The sequence below is a fragment of the Pezoporus wallicus genome, unplaced genomic scaffold (genome assembly GCF_028554395.1).
Source record: "Pezoporus wallicus isolate ANWC-B61680 ecotype Strahan unplaced genomic scaffold, APGP_CSIRO_Pwel_v1 scaffold_3294, whole genome shotgun sequence".
Classification (NCBI taxonomy): domain Eukaryota; kingdom Metazoa; phylum Chordata; class Aves; order Psittaciformes; family Psittacidae; genus Pezoporus; species Pezoporus wallicus.
The window spans coordinates 4,971,209-4,992,961 of record NW_026635478.1 but is presented as its reverse complement, the minus strand read 5'-3'; the positions used below and the strand labels follow the sequence as shown (position 1 = coordinate 4,992,961).

Genomic DNA, 21,753 nt, shown 5'->3' with positions numbered 1-21,753 from the left:
CTTTTAGGTCTTTACTGAACGGATCAATATACTGTGGTGCCTTGTACCTCTGGCAAGCCTATTTGCTTTTCACAAGTCTTTCTGAGTTTACTGGATGATGTTTACTCCCTACCTCCAGTGGCACCACTCAGCTTCCACAAGTCAACGCTTGGTAACTGCTTCACTTCACCAGTGCTTGACCTGCTCACCTATCTCTGGCCTATGTATTCACCTCTGTATCTTTCCACCAGCCTTCTGCAGGACTGCTCGCCTATCTACCACAGACCACTGCTCCTTCTAGAATTTTCCATTTCTGTCCATGATGCTCTTTCATCTTCATATCCTATACTGGTAGCAATCATGCCACGTCCCAGTACGACTGTGTATCTTTCTTTGGTCTACATGAAGTCAGTCCTTCACTGTTCCCTTCTGTCCATCAGTTACAACAAGTCAATCACAGGCCTATATGAAGTCATGTCCAAGGCGTCTGCTCCTTTGTGAAAATCTGGGGACTGCTATATACATGAGGACTTCATACTCCATGACTGCTTATATCTCAAAGACTTCTCTGCAAAGTTTTGTTTCTCCCTTATTCTTTCCTGTTTTAAAGTATCACTGTCCATAAGGAACTGCTCACTCAAAGCTAACAAAGCTCAGATTCAGTCAGGCACCAAAGCTTGATCAATTGAGGACTTGCTTTACTTTTGAACTGATCTGTTGAAGGAGGAATTTGAGTATGCCATGGTAATGACGTAAGTCACAGCTTGCACCACAAGGGATCCCAGTTTGTTTCTCACCTGTGAGCCACAGTTCACGAGTTATTCTCCTGGAAAGTATTTGCTGTTTTAGGGGCTTTTGTCACATCTGGCCACCAACTGGCAAGTTTCTTCAAAGAAAAGTCGTCACAAAGAGGGTTTTTAAATGCTCCAAGATCCTTCTGCAATGCTCTAGTGGCATCGGACTTACTCCTTGGCAGGACAAAACCCACAAAAAATTCAGGAGACCTGCTGGAACGTGTTATTAAAGACAGCTGATCTTAGCATTAAAAAATAGGTACGGTTTATCATATGGTGATTGGTAACCCTGGCAGTATCTGTATAGTTATTCTGTAGTAGTGTACTGTTCTCCTTGTAATGGATTCTCAATTTCCATCATTTCATAAAAGATGTCCCATCCCTATCAACACCTTCAGACCTGTGACAGCTTTTGGATGTTTTTTTATATATATCATATATATATAGAGAGTATATAAATATATTTACATATGTTTAGTGACATGGGAGTAGTATTTCCTTTAAATAAATACTTCTAAAATTTGACCTTTCACAGCATTTTTGGCACAGAGAAAGATACAGGTATGAATCTTGGCGAATTTTCAGCCTACAAGTCAGTCCTCACAAGTGCTACCACTTTAGGGAACAAAAAGAAGGAAAGCTGCAGGAGCAGCTCACATGCAGGAGGCAGCAGCAGCTCATTAAGCTCCTGGCATTTCTGAATGAGGTGATGGGGCTGAGCTTGTTAACTGCAGGCGGGCAAATTGTACTGGAGTAAGATTTCAATGGAAGATATGATTGATCAAAAGTATTTGCGGATTCACACTAATTCAATGATTAATTTGAGGGAAAACCCCCCAAAGTTAAAAACTTCCCACATTGTATGCTTTATCTAGATATTAAAAAAAATCAAAAGAAAAAAAAAAGACATTAAATTTGAGTCAAACAAACTTTTTTTCCCTGCTGCTGGTTTCATTTTTGCAAGCATCCTGGAGTCACAGGGCAGGATGATCTGAGTTAGGTATTCTGTGAATCTGCCCTCTTTTCTGCCCTGAGCAATGCGTTTTGCACATTCCTCTCGCTTACAGTGCTGCCAAGAATTGATCCAGCTGTGTATCCAGCTGAAATCTCACTGATCTTTAAAACCAGGATTTAGTTTACAGGGAACTGATGTTGCTAAAGAAACTCACTACCCAGTTATATGAATGTGACTACTGGCTTGGGGGCTGGAGTGGTGGGTGTGTGGCCACATGGCTAGGGGCAGGGAAAAATGTGGGACTACAACCTTCTAATTTACACCAGCATGAATTAATGTGAAATGGCAACCTACCAACTGCCTGTGTGAGTTGTGAGCCTGCTAGATGAGGTGCTCAGATGGATCACAGAGAGAGGACCAGCAGAGCCTGCCTTAGAGAATAACAAAGTATGATGCTCCTGCTCAGGACTCAATCTGTGCTATTCCCTGTATATCCATACTGATCTGTGGGAAGCCCAAATGCTGGTTTTTCTTTTGGTGAGGAAGGGATAGAAGGTTTGAACACCAAGGCTGTCTCCCTGGAGGGTCAAAGTTTGAGTAGGGGTTACTAATTTATATATATAAAACTGTGTGTACGTATACTGCGTATGTGTATATATATCATCTATACTAATGTGTGGAATTAAGGAGAATTAAGGCACTTTTTAGGTTTTTAGTCGTATAAGCTTGTGTATGTGTGTTTGTACTTTTAGTCAAAAGGAAGCACTGCAATTAGTTGTTGGGGTTTTTAAACCATCTCTAGAAATATTTGGAAAGAGCTAACACATGTTGCAAATATTTAGTTAATGGTCTTTGTTAAAACAAAACTTAAGAAAGCTCTAAAATCTTAATATCGTATCAGTATTAAGAAGTCATTTTGTGTCTGTGTGAATGCCAAAACACCTGTTCGGTTATCTGGGACTGATATACGACCTTTTTGACAAAAGACCTACTCAATATTTTCAATTGTGAGTGATAAATTCGTGTTTTTATCAGTTTAACATCATGTGCAAATGTTATATAACCAGATGTGTGTCTGTGTGGTTACTGCTATTTATACTACTGTTGGGGGATACCACACATGAGAATCCAGTGGTGTTCTGAATAAACACAGGAGAAGATGGATCCTTTACTACCAAGATTATCATTTGAATGTAAGAAAATAGAATAGAGTAGCTAAGATAAATTGCAATGGGAATACAAAGAATCAGTAATATATGCTATCCTCTTAAACTCAATCTGCCCAAAGAAATTTATGGTTAAAAATATTATAATGCATTAACTATAAATGCATTATTTTGTAATATAAATTCCAGTAAGCATATGTGGTAATGGAAGGCAAAGACACAGTTTTCTATATTGGTTCTTTAGTAAGCCAAAATATGCAGTTAATTTATTGCCATGCCCTAGTCTGCTCATTTCTTATTGTTTGCCAATTACTGCTTAAATCTGCTAAGCTTATTTTTGCTTGTTTGTTTTTCTTGCTCCCAGTTTTGCTGAGTAACTCTGAGTTTCTCAGAATATTCTCCCTCCTGCATGCCAAGAACAAAAAGCATCGTGTGATCAGTATAAAACAGATAGATTTGGTGATGCCCCCTGCAAATGGACCAGAGTTTTGCTTCAGTTTTGCTTCACCTCTTTTTTACTGAAAACTGCCAAAAAGAGAAAAAAAAAAAAAGGCAAAACATGCCCCCATTTTTCCTTTTTCTTTTGATCTCAGTGCTGATATATCCTTTCTTATAAACTTTGTTAATGAAATCACTTGAAGTGTGATCACCTCTGGACTCTACACGTATGTTAACGCTAATCCAGCAATGTCAGCTATGTGAGGACAGTGAAGGCTGTACCATCTTTTGTTATGAGACTGTGTCCTGAGGTTCCTTCTCAAGCAAGCAGTGACTGAAGTCCTCTAGAAGCACACCTTACTGAGGCACTCAAAACTTAGCATAATATGAGGGTTTGCTACAGCAATGATTTCCTGTATGTTCAGTTTGAGAATGCTCTTAAAGTACCCCTTCAGATGCAAGCTAAGTATGTGACTCTAATCAGGGTTTTAAAAATAATGACTAGATTCTGCGGGCCTTAATAACACTAGTATAAAGAGATTTTTTTTCTCCCATTGATTTCAGAAAGCTTTGATTTAGCATCTATGAGTAGTTATCAAGGAAATACATTGCAGAGTAAATACGTTACAGGAAGTCTAAGGATCGCAGTGCCTAATTTACAGGAAGGATTTGGCTTAGTCTGAGCAACAGGCAAACCTCACAGGACTCTCTCAAGAGTAGCTGGCTTTTGCTATGCAAGGTTTGGGTATTCTGTTTCTGAGCATGTCTTCCCATTATTGTCACAGTCTAGCAGAATGTGTATGTGGCTTTCTTACATAGCCTCCCATTTCTGAACTTTTATGGTAATAAATAATAATAATAATAAATAAAATAATAATTAAAATAATAAAAAAATAATAGTACTTACTAATCCTATTCAGTGTGGCAGAAGTATAGGAAAAATACAACAGGAGCATGCCAAAGCAAAGGTACAAAAATGTTCAAGTTGTTACTATATATATATATATTTAAAGGCTGTCTAGGCAGAGGTATACTGTGTGATTTTCTTTGGCTATACTGATGTAAAACAAGCAAAAAGATTCTTCAAAAAGAAAAAGAAAAAATTAGGACTAGTTCTAATGAGGCATAAAGCAGATTTTAAGATGTGTAAGATGCGAATGAAGGTACTTACTGCTATCAGTGTATAGAACAGTATCTATTACAAAAATCTGGTAGTGATTACCTGTGAATTTCAAATTATGTGGTACCACCAGGTTTGGAATAACAAGTCTTACATGTTTGCTTTACTAATTCATTTCCCTTCAGGCACAAATATCTTTGTAATTGTATCATGATATTATTTTTATTCCACATTCTATCTGCTAAGTATCTTTTTTACAGTCTAAAGTTAACGGCCCACCTGAACCTTACAGCTCTAGAAGTGACTTGTTGAGCTTTCTACATAAACCTTCATTTTTCAATATCAGCCCCAAAATAAAGTCTTACTAACATACAGTTTTGTTGAATGCTGTTATGAAGTGTATTGGAGAGCCTACAGCATTACAACGTGTCAAGCTTTACCAAACATTGTTAGAATAATATTTCCTGGTATTTTATTCTTAGAATTGTAATAGAAATTGAAACTCACATTTCAGTTACAATGGTTTGGCAACTGTTTGTTTTTTTGCTTATGTTTGTTGTTTGTTTTTTTTTACCTGACAGATGTCTGGTCAAATAAGCAATATAGCTGATGTCTAAACCCTTTTTAATTTCTGTGTTAAAATAGAGCAAATTGGCACTTGTAAATCCCGACTGGCTGCTGCCTTCTTTTTTTCTGCAGTGACTCCAAATTTATCATGATGGAGATGGGAGCTAAATCTGGCCAACAAAGTTTATGGCATGTACTGTACAGCAGCACTGTAATGGTTGAATGCAGTATGCATTGTGATAGGTGTTTTACTAATATCTACCAAGTGATTGCCTTTTGGACAATAATGTTTTGGGGAGCTGAAAGGATCAGCATAGATGGGAGAGATACCTGATGTGGTAATGGAGTGTATTGAGGGCTAATTTTCAAAACTGTTGACAGTTCAGCACATCCTATGGAGATCACTAGAAAATGCGTGCAATTAACATTTCTGAAAATCTAATGCTCTCCATCACTGGCTGATTATCAGTAGTGATTATCATGCCCTCATGACAAGATATTGTTTCCAGCCTAGGTACCACATTAGCTGAGAGATCTGAGTCTCTTAGAGCTCCATAAATATTATAATACTGAGCTTTTCATCTATGAAGGAAGACATTGATTCCCAGGCTATTTGCCAAGCTTCTCATGTTAGGCTCAGCTGCAGTGTTTCAAGCAATTACTGTTCTTTGCTTGATGATTTGCTCAGATTGCAGGGCTGCTGATGCTGTTGTTGCTGCCTTCTAATCATCTGCAGAGCCTGCAAGCATCCAGCAGAGCTTATCAGCTTGGCCTCCACACTTCATCTGAAGCATGCTTGTGCTTCACTGGCAGGGTACTCCTTCTCTAGAAAGCCCTTGGTTACAAGAATCTTGTCCCAGAGTGTGTCTGGCTCTTTTATACTCCTGTTGATGCTGGGCAGTTGAAAACACAGTCTGGTTCCTTGCATTATGTGTGTTTAGTAGAAAAAAAAGAAAGAGGTGTTCCTACCTGAATTTAGTTGTCTTGCTTGCTGAAGAGGTACAAGAAAAGCCATTGTACTTTTTTGTGATCTGTCTTTGCCCTTCTCCACACTGGGCTGTACAACCAAAATGAATAGCACCAGGATTGTAAATACAGCCTAAGAATAATGAAAAATGTATCATCATTACAACTAACCATAGGCAAGTGTTGTAGTCTGGAGGTGGGATGAACTCCCTTGAAGAACACATGCTTTGGAGAAATTTAAGTGATAACGCTGTCAACATAGGTAAGGTTATTAGTTATACTCAGTATTGTGATTTTATAGTGCCAAAATGTAGGAAAAGGAGATATACTGATAGTGACCTTTTACAGCACCCACTTTCCCCATGTAAAGTTAAATCCCATGTTTTCTAATAGACAGGTAGACAGCTCATTGGTCTTTGTAGCCCTCAAATAGTTTTTTAAGCATTGATGTATCTTGACTCACCCAGTATGAGATCTTTTGGTTCAAAAAAGAAATTAGTTTTCAAAGCACACATGGAGTATGCTGTACTTCAGTCTTGCTCCTGCTTATTCCTGTTGACAGGCACCAAGAACAGAACAATTTCCCTGGTACTGTGCAAGAAAAGAAGTGGTTTTTTTTCTCAAGTAACCTGAGTACTGGAGCAAAATATCATTAATTTTCCTTTGATTGATTGATGAAGATGAAAAGATTTCTGGTCCTTATGTCCAGAGGGCCAGAAATCTTTTGGCCCTCTGGACTTAGAGGCCAGAAAATGTATTTAATGTTAAAAATAAATTTAAATTCTTTTTCTTGCGTGAAGTTTTGTCTGGATTTGTTCTTCCTTCAGTCAGTGCTTCCAGACTCCGAATTATCTTTGATCTTTTCTCCTTGCTTATAAACCTGCACAAGTCCAGATTTGAGTGTGTTCAATTTTCAGGTCTTAACCTTTAACGATGCCCATCTAAATAACTCTGTTAACTTGGTGTAGCCATGCCAAATTATATCATCTAATAGAGTAGCCTGATAGTCTCATTAAAACATCAGAAGGAAAGAAATTGCATCATAATCTGTATCATTTATTATAAACTACCCACTAGATTGTAGCATAATCTGAAGACAGAAGAACTGCTCAGGGTGAGATTATGAACTAATGACAGCTCTTGAGTCCCCACTACTCTCTAGCCTTGAGATGCTGTAGAACGTGATATGGTAGGGAACCCAGGCATGGTACTAGCACCTAGTGAGATCACCTGCATCAGTCAGGTTCTGCTCTGCCACAGAAGAGAGCTGTTAACCAACCCCTTTGTTAACTGGCATTGAGGTGACCCCTGTGACAATAATAAATTGTAGCAACCTATAATCTGTCCAAGGGTGAGGCAGTTATATTGCTTACAGTATATTTTTCTTTTTTTGGCTATGCAGTTAATTGAATAAGAGATGATAGCAGTAAATAGGAAGTCAGATACTAGGGAGAAAGAAAGGCCTAAAATCCTGACTAGATATGGCATAATAAACATAAAATAATCCTGTTGTTTGAGACAGTCCATCAATGCAGTACTGTGTATCTAACAGTTGCAATGGTAAAATGTGTAGGAAAAAATAGGAACGGTACAAAGTTTTAAGACACTCTTCCTCTAATGTTCACCTGATGACAGCTACTTTCAGTTCAGGTAGTTTCCCCTACTTGGTGTAGTTGCGTATCTAGTAAGCTTCTGTGGATCTCTATTCCAAAGTCTGGTATAATTTCTGCTTGAAACATTATGCAATTTTTGCACCCACAAAGTCTTTTGGCAAGACAGAAGTGTTAATAATTGTGTTAATACCTGTGTCCTCTTGTTTATTTCTAGTCTGACTCCCAGTAGCTTATCAAGCTTTCTCTGAGGCCCTTTAGTGCTTGCTCTGAAAAAGGCTGTAGGGAGTCCATCCACACCCCGCCTCCTTATCATGCATGATTTTACAGACTTCTACAGTGTCTTCATTAAGATTGCTGTTTTCCAGAATGAAGGGTCTCAGTCTATGCAGTGATTCCTATATAGCTGTCATAGCAAGGCTGTCATGGTAGTTATTGCCCTCCTCTGAACCCATTTGTGGTCCAATTTATCTCTTTGGAAGTGAGGCAACAGGGACTGCACATTGGGTTCAAGATGCGGATAGAGTATGGATTGATATGTTCAAACAGTTTTTGTGGTTTTTTATCTTAGTCTCTATTCCTTTCCTAATGGCACACAACCTTTGCTTTATTTCTTGGCTTTTACAAGATATTGACCTGATATTTTCAAGGAACTTTCTGTTGCAAACCCAAGATGTCATTATTGACTGGTATAAGTCAACTCAGAGCCCTATATGTGAAACTAGTTTTAACCCATGGATATTGTTTTATATTTATTCATGTAGAAAGCCATTTGCCATTGTTCAGGCTCCTACTCTCATAAAGCTTTTCTACAGTTTCTCACAATCTGCTTGCTACACTGAAAAACTTCATCAGTGCAGTTTGTCTTCTCACTGCTTATTTCTTCTTCCAGGCTGCTTAAGATGGTGCTGTACAGTGCAGACACTGCGAAACCCCTTCAGCGACTCTTTTTTCCAGCAGTGCAGGATCTCCTCCTATCCAGTTTCCTATTGTTCAACCAATTATTTATCCACCCCAGGACTTGTTGCCTTATCCAAAATGTGTCACATGATGTTGCTGAGCGACTGCCAGTGCTTCTTCCCTTCTCTCCCTGTTTACACTGAGGCTGTAAACTGTCCAGGGAGATTTTGAATTCCTTGCCAGCAAGCAAGCCAACCAGAATACTTTGATTATCTTCATCTTAATCCCCTCCCAAATCAAGCCTCTGCAAATATAGCCAACCTTGCTTTCACTGCTACTGATCTTTGGTGAGAGACCTCAAAAGGAGTCACCATCCTGGAAAGGCTTGTAGCATATGATTAGAAGAACATACTTGGTAACAAAATATATTTGTACTATCTGCTAACACTTTTAAATTAAAGAAAAGTAAACCCATCAAAATATTTTTCCTAAGACTGAATTGAAATTTAAAATCTTTCAACACAAAATTGAATCATCCATTTATGTACTTGACTGTTAATATCCCAGATCAAGTATTGAGTAATGACGCAGTATTTAAAGGTGGCATTCCTCTGTTTTTCTGCTTGGTATCTTATACACTTTATTTTCTTTTTCTCCATTTTTTATTGTGATATTGATATTGAGTCTGCTAGAGTGGGGATTCAATCTCTGTTTCATTAATCCCCCTACTGGTAACAAGCCTATTATCTGGTCTAAAATTCACTTCCATGATCATGCTGCTTTGTCTGGAAAATTATTTAGGGTTTCAGTCTCTGTGCAGATTAGTGTGTCTCATTCCCTCAAGAGGAATTACATTTTGCCCTTTATAAGGTTAACTCTTTGGCCTCAAGAAGTTTGTTGATTTTATTATTAATAATCAAGTTTGATATGATGTATTTTGCAGAATATTGGCTTATTTGCTAGCTAATTTGGCACCACATGTAGCCAGGCCAGCTGATTGCGTGTTTTTCCATGGACACTGCGAAAATATAGGAGGTGGTAGAGTAGGAACACACCTGCCTTCCTCTTTGAGGAAGTCTGATTTGGGTGTGATTTTTTTTCAGTTTTGCATTTTATTATTATTTCTGGTATTCTTCAGTCTTAGAAGATGTCCTGTAATTGTGATATGCTTTTGTAGCATAAAAAATGCTGATGAAGTTAGTATAAAGAAATAGGAAAAATTTTGCTTTACATTTGTATGTCACATTTTCCATGCTGTATTAAGTAGTGGCCATAGGTAAATATTTAGAAAATAACCACGACAATGCACTAATTTTTAAATCCAAAACGTGCATTCAGGAAGAATTAAAAGTCAGTTACAATCCTGACATATTTGCTACTCACCTTCTTTGTGTACTACAGTAATCAGAGGTCTGTGCATTTTGTTATTTGGCAGACTTGACTTAACAATCTATTTTACATTTGTGCTTGAGTTTCTAACAGGTCATTTTCATTCTGTTGTGTGCCAGTAAAAATTTCCATCTTATTCAGTGAAAGTACACCTGTGTTTTTTAGGCTTCCTGTATCATCGTCTATTCATGGACACTTTCTGTCTATAGATGCACGGGAAAATTTTGGTTGGAAAGGTAGCAATTCCACGAAGAAACATTGCAAAAGATGTGCAAAGTCAACTGTTTCATTCCACAGTGCTTTATCTAAAGAAATAAGGTTATATAGCTTCTTTGAAACTGTTTTGGCCAGATCTTTCATTCCAAGGTGTTCTGTTCTTTGCTTACACACACTAGTATGTTCTTTAACCATTCACGTTCAGAGGTGGGATTAAGAGAGTAAAATAAACAGGACATTAACACCATCACTGTTGGTAGAAATGAAGAAAGAGAAAGGCAAACTGTCAAAATGTGTAAATTATTGCAGCTTTGCTTTAGGTCTGAAATTTGGACCTAAGTGAGTCTGCTTCTTATGTTGTTGAGCAGCTAAAAAACTAACTCTGTGAACTAGGTGGAGTTTACTTTTGTCATCAGTGAACAAACCTGTGCTTTGCATCTTTTCACTCGTGCTTTGTGTTACTGTTTGTCAGGAGTGGACAACTTCTTGGAGCTGTTGGGGATTGCTGCTAAGTATTTGTAATACTTTTGCATGAGAATAATGCAGTCATTAATGAGGATCTTGTTATACTAGGCACTATGCAGACATACAGTAAGGTATGTATCCCAGAGAAATAATGAAAATAGAAAAGAAGTTTGGCGAAAAGTAAAAGGACTATAGTTTTTAAAGGAAAACGTGAAAATCATAAGATGTGTAGTATGGCTACTGTCTGTAGCCATACACTCTTATTTGTTTATGGTATTATGTGAGCACCTCTATCTGCAACAAATGTATCTTCATCAACATCTTTTGATTGAGGGAAGATCCATTATCTTCGTTGACAGAAAGTGACAGAAAGAATTAAATTACTTGCCTATGTTTGGATAGATATCATGAGTTAGGAATTGTTCTGAACTGACCTCTCTATGTCAAGATATCCTGGGTCTCAATATCTCACCCAGACCAGTGACTGCTCTTCCTTTTTACGTCATCGCTGGCATACGTTTTGATATCCATGCTTTGTGATAAACTGATGTTGCATCTTGGGTACAAAACATTAAGATCAGCAAAATGCCAATCCTTGTGCAGGTAGTGATTCAATACTTTTGGCACTAAACACAGACAGTTTTCACAGTCACTGTTTGAATCTGGCAATGCCACGTCAGTCCACAGAGTTCTGTGATAGTAACAAAATATTGCATTTTATTTGCGCTATGACATCACATTATTATTTGCCTCAATTTCCAGAGCTGGTGTCAGGAGAATAGACAATTTTGAACAACTGCATTTGCAGACACAGCTGGTCCATTTGGTGATGGAATAAATGGAAGATGATTACTTTTACTGAGCTACTAGGAACCTTTTTTTTTTTTTCCTCTCTACTAACTCTCTCATTGCTGCTTTCCTAGTGTGGCTGGTATTAGCAATGTCAGCAAAAGATGTCTGATTATATTAACTGAAGCCATTAGAAACTTGCTGTCTGTATGTGTCTGGTATTTTTCTATCATCTACTCAACGATCATAGAAGGATAAAATTTTTAAAGCCCAGATGATTTGTCTTTGCAAGAAGGAAGTTTGCATGCTTCAGATTTTATAGTTTATGCCCTTCCATCCACTTTGGGTATTTTTTTTAATCATAAGAAAGATTAGCAGTTCCCTCAGACTTCCTTAGACAGTAGTTAATTACTTCTGTTCAGCTTCTTTCTACCCTTCAGTGTTTCTCTCTTTTTGTTACTAATATACACAGCAGAAATCTCTTTGTTTGGACAAGTATTTTAAAATAATTTAATTACTTTAGCATATATTTTATATGTAACAATATTCCTTTAATACAATATGAATGATGAGTGATTTCATGATAAGGAAATAATGAGAAAGGCTTACTAAAAAGTCGCGTTTAGTAATAAATTTTTGTATTTACAGAGTTGCTAGAAGCAGTATGCTAACCACAAAGCAGTCTGAGGTTCTCACAGAGTATAATTATTGGGTTTGCCCTTTTTGTTTTCTTGACTGTGATGGACAAATACAATGCCTTTTGCATCATATGCTTTAGGTCATGTTAAAGTTGTCCAAATAAACTGTTGAGAGCACTTCAACTTGAGGTGACGTGGCTGAAACACGACAGATAGGTTGTCTGAATGAGGTAAGGTGGGAGTCAAGTTGGCCTGAAAAAATACTGGCACTATGAGAGATCTTTGAGCTGGACATGCAGTATTCCATCCGTTACGTTGTGCTCTTATGGACCAACAGGACTCCTGCAAACTTCTGCTTTAACAGAGAATGCTTCATGGTACATCTCCTTAATCTGTGACCTGTTCCTGCAAGGGCTTGAATTGAGAAACTGTGAACTGGAAGAAGGCAATAAAAGCATGATAATTGTGTTATAGTGGTTAAAAAATATTTTATGCTATGGTTGGACAGCAGTGACTGTCAAAGTGTGTGAGAAATGTGGATAAACCACTAACTTTGGAATGACAGAATTCTCACTTTTGACATCTGATTTTTACATTAACCTAAATTCAATGACAAGTCTAAATTTTTAGGCAGAGAAACCTTTTCTACTTAGTCTTGCTATTATGCTTGTCTAGCCTTGTTTCAGAACATTGTTTTTAGTTAAAAAGAATAATAATTTTTTGAGCTATCATTAGTCAAACTATAACCAATAGGAGTACATCTATATGAGAGCTTTCATATTTATCATACAAATTTTTCTGCTTTGGCCCTGATAATGATAAGTCTGCACTAAATCTTATGCTTGCAGTTAATGCAGTTGCTAATGTATTTTACTGTTAAGGCATGAAAGACAGAAAAAGTCTCCTTTGGAGAAATTTGTATTTTATTTAGCCTCTACATTTCCACTATGAGACAGAAAAAAAGGCAATGTAGACTGCTGTTAAAGTCCTGCTTTAAACTACTTGGAATACATGAAAAGACTGAAAAAAAAATGTGATATATTTTTCTTCATGTGCTGATTGAAAAGCAAACCAGACCTTCCAGATTTTCTTCCATTTAATTTCAATGTTGAGTTTTCCTATTGAAATGGGAAAGCCCAATTGAACTTTACAAAATGGAATAGAAGCCAAGATATATATATCTTGAATAATTCATAACCAACTTATTGAAAAACTTATTCTTGAAACTTACTGGAAGAACTCTGAAATATGGAAGACAGATTTGACAAAAAAGGGATCATGAGAGCAACAAATCTGTTTGTTTGTCATCTGCATAGCAGTACTTTGTCATTTCAGTAATATAGTCAGGGAGTGCAATGATATAGACGTAGAACAATGCATGGCCAAGAATAAAGTCCTGTGGGTCATCAGCTCTAAGTGAAAAAGGACTTGACTGAGGATGGCTGTATTAAATAACAAGTGAATGGTCAGATAAAAATAATGTTAGCCAGCACAACATGTTAGCTTTATTAATACATCTAAAGTACAATGAATAAGCAATGGTGACTGTGAGTATTCAAAATAGAGGACTGACAGCATTTCATCAGAGCAGATATTAAACCATATTTACAAACACATGTACCTTAATAATTTCAGGAGATTAACCAAATGACACCATGTAGTGGATGTCTCCAGTAAGCAGTTATAAATCCACTCTGGCCATGAGAAAAACAAGTTCTCATTATGTTAATATGTTTGCAATACAATAAGCATGCTGGGAATCAGTTAGTTAAACAGATCTTCACCAGCCATCATAATGATAATGGCAAAAAGGGCATGCAAAGATACAACTGGAACTACTGCAGGTGAAGGCTTAAAAAGTAGGGAAAGTAGCCTTACTAGAGGAGTAGTGGTATAGATTTTTATTTAGGTGACTCAGTAGAAAACTAGGTAGATGATTCAGCCCTTGAGATACAATATGAGACTGATGATTTAGTTTTTGTTAAATTTCTTTGGTTAATTTTAATGTTAGGAAAACATAGCAAGATGTGGAAAACGTGGTTCTAGTAATCCCAAGATAAATATTCAGCAGTCCATTGTTCTTCACCTGGTCCTGTTTTCTCTACTTTTGCATTAGTCTTTATTAAAATGATCTCAATTTCCTATCATGGGGTGATTTTTAGGGCTTTTAAAGATTTTTAAGTTTCTGATTCCTCTGCATCTGATATCACTTCATGAACAGCACAACTTTCCAACATATTTTTGTTCAAATATACAAAGGTCATATTCTTCATCTGGTCTTTTCTCTCAAATTATCTGACTGATTTTATTTGCAATCTGTGTAGTCATATGAGCCTGAGCTGGAAACAATCAATTAGATCAGACTGTCCTTTCTCTTGCCAATGTGGTATATAGTCCCCCAGACAGAGGACACATGCTTGATTTTGGCCAAAAGCTGAGAAGAAGCCTCCTGATCTTAACACACTGAAATTTAAACTCTCATCTGTTATTAATGTATGTTCAGCAAATGATTACCAGAACATCTGCTCATGCCCAGTGAGTTTTTACTTCCTTCTCTTAAAGCTGACTTCCCCAGTGGACTGATGAAAGAGTCATTCTGCAGATCATTCTGCTCCTTAAAATAACATCGGTTCACTAAAGAAATGTTAGCTAAAAGTGATGTAGTGATCTTTGTAGTTCATGTTGCAGCTATCAAGGAAATAAGAGCAAAATGATTACAGTAAGAATAGTAGGATTTCCATCTAATAATTTATTTTTATTTTTAAATCGGAAAGCATTATGAAACATTCAGCAAATGCGTGTTTGGTGTTTGCATGAAGTTGTAAACGTGTATACACTTTGAAAACGTTAAATACTGGTTCTAAAACGCTGATGCCAATGTGATATGATACAGCTATAGGTGAGGAGAGCCTTTTCTGGGGTGAATGTGCTACAACAGTCTTATATTTAGACATACATTTAGACTGTGACTATTTAAAAATTTTCTTAAAGCTTTTGAGAAAGATAATTTTCTTGGAGTCAATTTCCAGCAGAAGATGCTAAGTTTCCATGTGGCATGTGTTCCCAGCTTTGTAGTTATGCTGCTGGTTAATTGAAAATAATTTATAGTGACATCAAGCTCTGTTTATTAGCATTGTTTCTCTAGGCATGTACGACTTTTTGTACATAGGCAGCTACTCACAGGTGAGGCAGTTGAGGTTTGTACTTAAGGCCGATATATAACCCAGCTATGTTTCTCATCAAATTGAACACTCTACTTCAGTTTTCTTGTCTCACTTCTAAATTTCTGGATATATGAGGAGGATATAGGAGGGAATCAAAAAAGATTCATGCTCCCCTGAAGGGAGGGGACGGTCCTGATCCTTACACATATGTAGGAGGGAAAATGCAAAGTAACAATATGCCCTAGCACTATAGCCCAGCATGCACACAGCTACACAAAGATCATTAATCTTAGCATTATTGAAGCCTTTAAAGTTTCCCCTTCTCCACTTCCATGTCTTTCCCAAAATATGTCCTCATATCCTCTTTCTAATCTCCATCCCAACTTTTATTCCATTCATTTCCACAGTACGCATTCCTCTGTATAATTTACAGATATAATTTACTTCTGTGCATTGAGGAAAATTCTGTATCAACATGCCTGCATTTAAATTTTCATGGTTTTGTCAGGGGTGCTGCTTTCTGATCTTAGAGTGCCTTTAGCTCAGATGGTTTATCAAGGCAGAACCTTCTTAACAGTGCAGATCACAGCAAACTGGCTGTATGAGGCTCTCTCATGTAGTCCTCTGCCTCCGAACAGCATAACCAGTTATTTAAATAAACATTAGGTTTGTGTCTCTCCGCAGAAGTTAAATTTGAATGTTTTGTTTAGGGCTGTTACTCCAGCTGTGGATATTAAGAGCACTAAATGTTGGGTCTGTTCCCCTGTGAGGCGCTACTAATCTGATGGAGTGTCCACGACATAGTCAGACAAAACTGAAAATGGGAGCCTAAAGCAAAGTCCACCCAGAGATGAAGAAACTCGCTAATTAAGTCAGATTACTTACAAAATTTCTGAGTGTGGAGGTGGTATCATGGGGGTTTCTGGTTCACGTGATTGCAAAGCCTGAAATTGTAGACTTCTGTCCTCATGGTTCATACACATCTACACTTCAGGCAGCAGACTGGTTGATTTTAGAGTGTTAGAAGATTCAGCTTTTAAAGAAAAGGTCACTTTTAAGCCCAGATGTAACAGCAGTTGGTTATTCACTGTGATTGACTACTATTGCCTGACTTGGAGCTGACATCATGAAACCTTTTTACTGTATTCCGTTCAATAATATTGAAATACATTGTTTTCACTATTTAATGTTTTAGAATAAGAACCAAGGATTGAGTTTTGTCCGTATACATGCACCCTGGCAAGTACTTACTCGAGAAGCGGAACTCCTTAAAATAAAAATGCCCACTAAAAAGGTAATTATTTTCTATTTTCTATCAACTAGTTGTATGACTAGAGGAGGGGGGATCAGATAGATAGTTAAATGTACAGAAACCCATGGACTTACTTTATTTCTAAATCAGAGCAAATGAATTGTCAGGCTTATTCTTTCACATTATTAATGATTTTGGGATTATTTAGTATACAGAATCATATTTAAGATGAGATTTTCAAAGGCCTCAGAGGCAGCGGGCTGATAGTCTGTGGTCAGAAGACTGATGACAGAGGTGAGTTTTAAGGAGGGTTTTGAAAGCTGAGAAGGCAGTAGCTAGTTGGATTTTTGTCAAGGCACTTACCTCAAAGGTGAGGTGCAGTATTGCAGATATTATACTAGCTGGTCATTACCTTAAGATTCCACTAAATTCTCGGGATGCCAAGAGAGTCTGTTTTGGTCGTACCACTGACTTTGTGAATTCAGACTTGCCTAATATCATTAAAACTTTGGCTCACTATCTTCTTTAAAATCTTTACAGTCCACTTTCAGCAATGTTGCTGGCAAGCACTGTAAATTCTGAGTAGCAGATCTCAAAATTCATGGCCCTGAAATGATTTAGCATATTGGCTAAGAACTTCTATTGAAGTCAATAGAACTGCCTTGTGCTTTCAGTTAGAGATACTCATCAGTTGTGTTACTGAGCACTTATTTTACAGCATTGTCATTAGACTTTAAGGACAGACTAATTTTATTTTCTTCTACGAGGTTGTTTGGTTTTCATTTGGGATTGTTGGGGTTTTTTTTTCATAGCCCTTATGTTCAGTGTTACTCACATGTCCAGGTGTTACAATCTGTCACTGTTAGAAACGTAGCTAATTCAAGCTTGGATACCCGTATTGTGTTTGCATCGCAGGAAAAAAAAACAAAACAACCAAACAAAGAACAACCCACAAACCCAAATCTGGTTACTTCTTATCAGTCTTTCAAAATGAACATGTTTTGGTATGTTTTGGACAGCTACAGTACCTCTATTCTTTCTGGCATATTGATGGATGTTTAGGCCCTTTCCAGAAATGGACCTATATATTCAACTTCATTCTTTTATCCCTTCATTTCCTTTGCACATTTTTAGTGCTTGTTCATTTCTCCCTCCTTCCCTCTTGGGAATTTTCCCCTCCTAGCTTTTTACAGACATACTGAAGCAAATTTTATACTATTTTAATTGATGAATATTGACATGCTATTCTGAGCTAAGGTCTGTCCTGGAGCTGACAGTCTCCAAAGACTGCCCTAGTTATCCATGAACAGTTCCACATTCCATTTTCTCCTCCGAATGGGAAAAAAAGTACTGTATATCATAAGACCCTAATGACAAAGAATCATTTGGTGTAAAAGACATCTAAAAATATTGACAAATTATTTCATTTAACCACTATGCATTATTTATAGCATCTTCTCCTTTGAAGCAACAAATTTCAATGAATGTATCAGGTCTGTGCACATTTCATGTTGAATGAGGTTGCCTTATAGCAGACATTTATTGAGTAGTACGATAAATATTCTAAGAGTAAATGAACATGCAGTCAATGATTAGGGGGTTATGAAAACAGTGTTTAGGTTTGTACTTTTAATTTATTTTGGTGTGTAGAGGAAGACAAAACTGAAATATGTCTGCCATCAAGGAAAAAAGATCTCAATTTTCCTGAAAATCCACCCTAGGATAATAAATGGTTTTCTATAACTTAAAAGCAATATGACAATTTTAAAGAGAAGATTGTTGACAACTCTTGTTGACTATATTATTTTTCTGTTATCTCAACTGCCGAAATAGAGCACTGCCAGAAAGGAAGCATGACAGGAATATTATGTTCATGTCTTACTTGTTTTTTTTTGCAATTAAGTACAGTTGAAAAAGGAATTTCCTGTGAACAAAACAAAAATCTGTTTTGAAAAACTGAAATTTTATATTTTGGGGATTTGGCAACACAAACTGAAATATTCAGCCAGTAACCACTAAAAAGAAAATTCGATTTTTGTTCAGAAAGACAAAACATTGTTTTCAAGATGCATTAGGTATTTTGTGTGATGTTATTTTTATTTATTCAAACACCCAATGAAACCATAAACAAAACATTTTCAGTGGAAAGTATGCATTCACCTCTAAACATGAGGAATTGGTTGCAAAAACTTTTTTTTTTCTTCTAAATATTCAGTCTTAAATCATCTTTCAGGACAAATACATTCTGAGAAGAAGTATTCTTTGAGCAATTTTATCAATATGATTATTTCTGGGTATGAAAATACAGTTATTTTTGAGGAGTGAGAATGAGCCATACTCAAATGTGAGTATGAGAAACAACCAAGAACAACTGGAAGCATTGGTCCATTCCCAGAGCTATGATGTCTTAATGAGACTTGGTGGAATGAGTCTCATTACTGGAGTGATAAGATGAAGGACTATAGGTTCTTCAGGAGGAATAGGCAGGGGATGCAAGGTGGAGGTGATGTACTGTGTATGTAAGGGAGAAGTCTGACTGTAGAGCCCTTGCTCAGTTAGGGGTGATATGATTGAGACACTCTGGGTAAAGGTGTCTGCTAGAAAACAAAGCAGTGGTTGTGGGTGTCTACTAGTGATTGCACAGGCAGAATGATTAATTTATTTTAGTGTGTAGAAGACGACAAAATGAAATATGTCTACCATCAGGGAAACAAAATCGCAATTTTCCTGCAAATTCATCCTAGGATGAATTATTCTATAGGAAATTAGGAGAAAATTTCTGATCAGTTAGCCTGTTAGGGTTCACCAGTTAGGGTAAACACTGGTCCTGCATTGACGGATCCCTCTGTTCCCAGTTACAAAGTCAAAATAATTGCTCTGCCTTTTTGTCATCTCTTTTCAGCTCCTAGTTTAGTTAGTAAGGATGTTTCTTGTATTAACAATTTGGCACTGAGTTTTCTTCTGGAAGTAGTTTGTGAAGGACAAGAACTTTTTGGAATGGAAACCCATATGGATTCAGGTTCTTGCTTTTATAGGGGACTATATGTTCAGAGGAGGTGCTTATTTTAATTACAGATTTAAATGTGTATAGCGAATTCTATCTTTTTTTAAATGAATTTTTTGACATGCTAATGTACGATATTTTATTTATTCAGATGTATGAAATCACAGAAGAAGGGGGAATACTCAAAAAGTTTAATGAGATATGGTGCAAATTGACTGAACCTCTGCAACCCCAGGTCCCACAACAAGGAAATACCAACATGAAAAACCTGTTTTACCCATTTTCCAGAGAGAAATTATATTTGTGAGTATTTTAAATTGTGATGAGCAATGAATAGAGCTGTAACTTATCATTTTAGTGTTGTCATTTTTTTCCATCATTATTTTAATCAAAATACAGAAATTTATTGAGTATTTCTGGAAATCCTGAGGAAATATCCAAGTTGCCAGATTATTTCTGGATAATATTTCCAAGTGATGAAAGCATATGTCTGCATAAAGTTAAATTTATTGAATGCCAAATAGATCTAAAGTAAATGTACATGCATCAGCACATAATTCAGTTTCAGTGAATTAGCAGAAATCTAAGTTGCAGAGACTTTCTGCCAGTGTTTTAGTTCCTTCTGCTGGATAACAGAAGTGCAACAGATAAAATATTTATGTTTTTAACTTGAACTGTAAAAATCTTACCATCAAAATCCTGATTATTTGGTTAAGAACATTACCGCTTTGAATTGAAAAAAAGAAAGAGCTAGTAGAAATCTGATAATAATTTTCCTCTTCGTAGATTTATTATAGTAATTGAAACTTGCTAATAATATGAAGGTAAGAAATTCTTGACACCTGGCCTTTCACTCAGAATAATACTTCTGGGCCCATTTTGACATGAAACACTCCTTTTCTCCTCATGGGTGTCTCCTTGTATTTATGTCTGATAAATAAAATTTTGTAATAAATATAATGAACCACCATATCATTTATTGTCCTCTCTGACAATTTTAATTAATACTGAATACAAGTCAAATTTATTAAGGGGAATAAACTGAAGCTAATTCCACATATGATGATTTTAAAATTTAAGGGAATGCATAATTCCAATGGAATGGTTGTTTGAAAGCAAGTAAAATGCTGACTGGTTAGTCGCCTGGAAAAAAGTAATGACATCTGCATTAGGCTAGTTGAAACCTAATAACTTAACCTTAGAATGTTAAGAGTGTAGAGGGTGTGTTATAAGGAAAAGATTAAAAGGTCATATTGTGTAAACAATGTACAAGCTCTCCTTACATGAAAGGCATTTTACGTTTGTTTGTTAATATTTTTGCATTTCTGTGCCCACCATCATTTCAATCCAGGGAGAACTCTGAATGACTAGGCCTTAAATAACACAGTGTATTATGCTGTACTATTTCATCTATATTTTTTTTAAGCATCTGTTTTTCTTACTTGCTGTAGTTTCTAAAGGAATTCTAAATAACAATCTTATATGTCATCTTTAGGTTTTACTACCACATCTGAAAAAGTAAGGTGTTTTTTTTTTCTCTCTCAATGTGTTAGGTATAACATTAAAGAGAAAGACACGTTTTTCGACAATGCTACCCGCAGCCGAATAGTAAGTAAACAAAAGTAACATATCATTCATTTTTGGTGCTGAATGGGATTTACTTTAATAGTGAGTATTGGTAAATACTTTGTTAATTTCATCAGTTTATGCATTTCTCTGTACCTGCAAAACACGAGGCAGTCAGAATTACATAAAAATACCCTTCTGAAGCTGCCCAGTGGTCTAGGAGTAGGAGGTGCTCTGTAGAGAACACTGCTACTGACTCCTTTCCATTGTTCAGAGGTGTTATTAAACTCTGTTTCCTAATCTTTAATTGGATTTTATTCCATAAAAGGACCTCCTCTGGAATCTATACTAACTTCCTAACTCCAGCAGTCTTTGGTGAGAAACCTTGCATCATGTTCCTAAGATCCAACAGGCTGGAAATGCAAGATTTCTTTCTGCATAAGCAATGCCAACAAGAACAAGTTATCTATCTTCATCCATACACACTTGAGTTTCATAGATACAGCATACTCATGGATCACTTTATGAGTCTTGATGTTATACTTCCACCTGTGAAAGCTAGATGTGTTTTTTTTCCAAAGTCTGATATTGTTGTAATATTTTTTACAATGTAAAATTCTCATTTTACCTGAATTCTTTATGTTTCACATAGTATTTTAAGGATGTGACAAAGCAGGATTTATCCTATAAATGTTAGAGGAGTAATCCACTATTAAGCCTTGGCATAATGTTGTCAAGTGTTATCTAGCAGCCTCAAGTCATGCATTTATATGAG

At 36.5% G+C, this 21,753-nt stretch overlaps 1 protein-coding gene across 1 annotated transcript in view; it reads left to right on the top strand.

Annotated features, from left to right (window-relative positions):
• ANO2 (anoctamin 2) overlaps positions 1–21,753 on the top strand; it is a 176,394-nt gene that overhangs the window by 18,722 nt on the left and 135,919 nt on the right. The window contains exons 4-6 of the mRNA XM_057426156.1: positions 16,352–16,450; positions 19,564–19,715; positions 20,966–21,020. Coding sequence (XP_057282139.1) covers positions 16,352–16,450; positions 19,564–19,715; positions 20,966–21,020 — 306 coding nt within the window. The remainder of the gene's footprint in view (positions 1–16,351; positions 16,451–19,563; positions 19,716–20,965; positions 21,021–21,753) is intronic.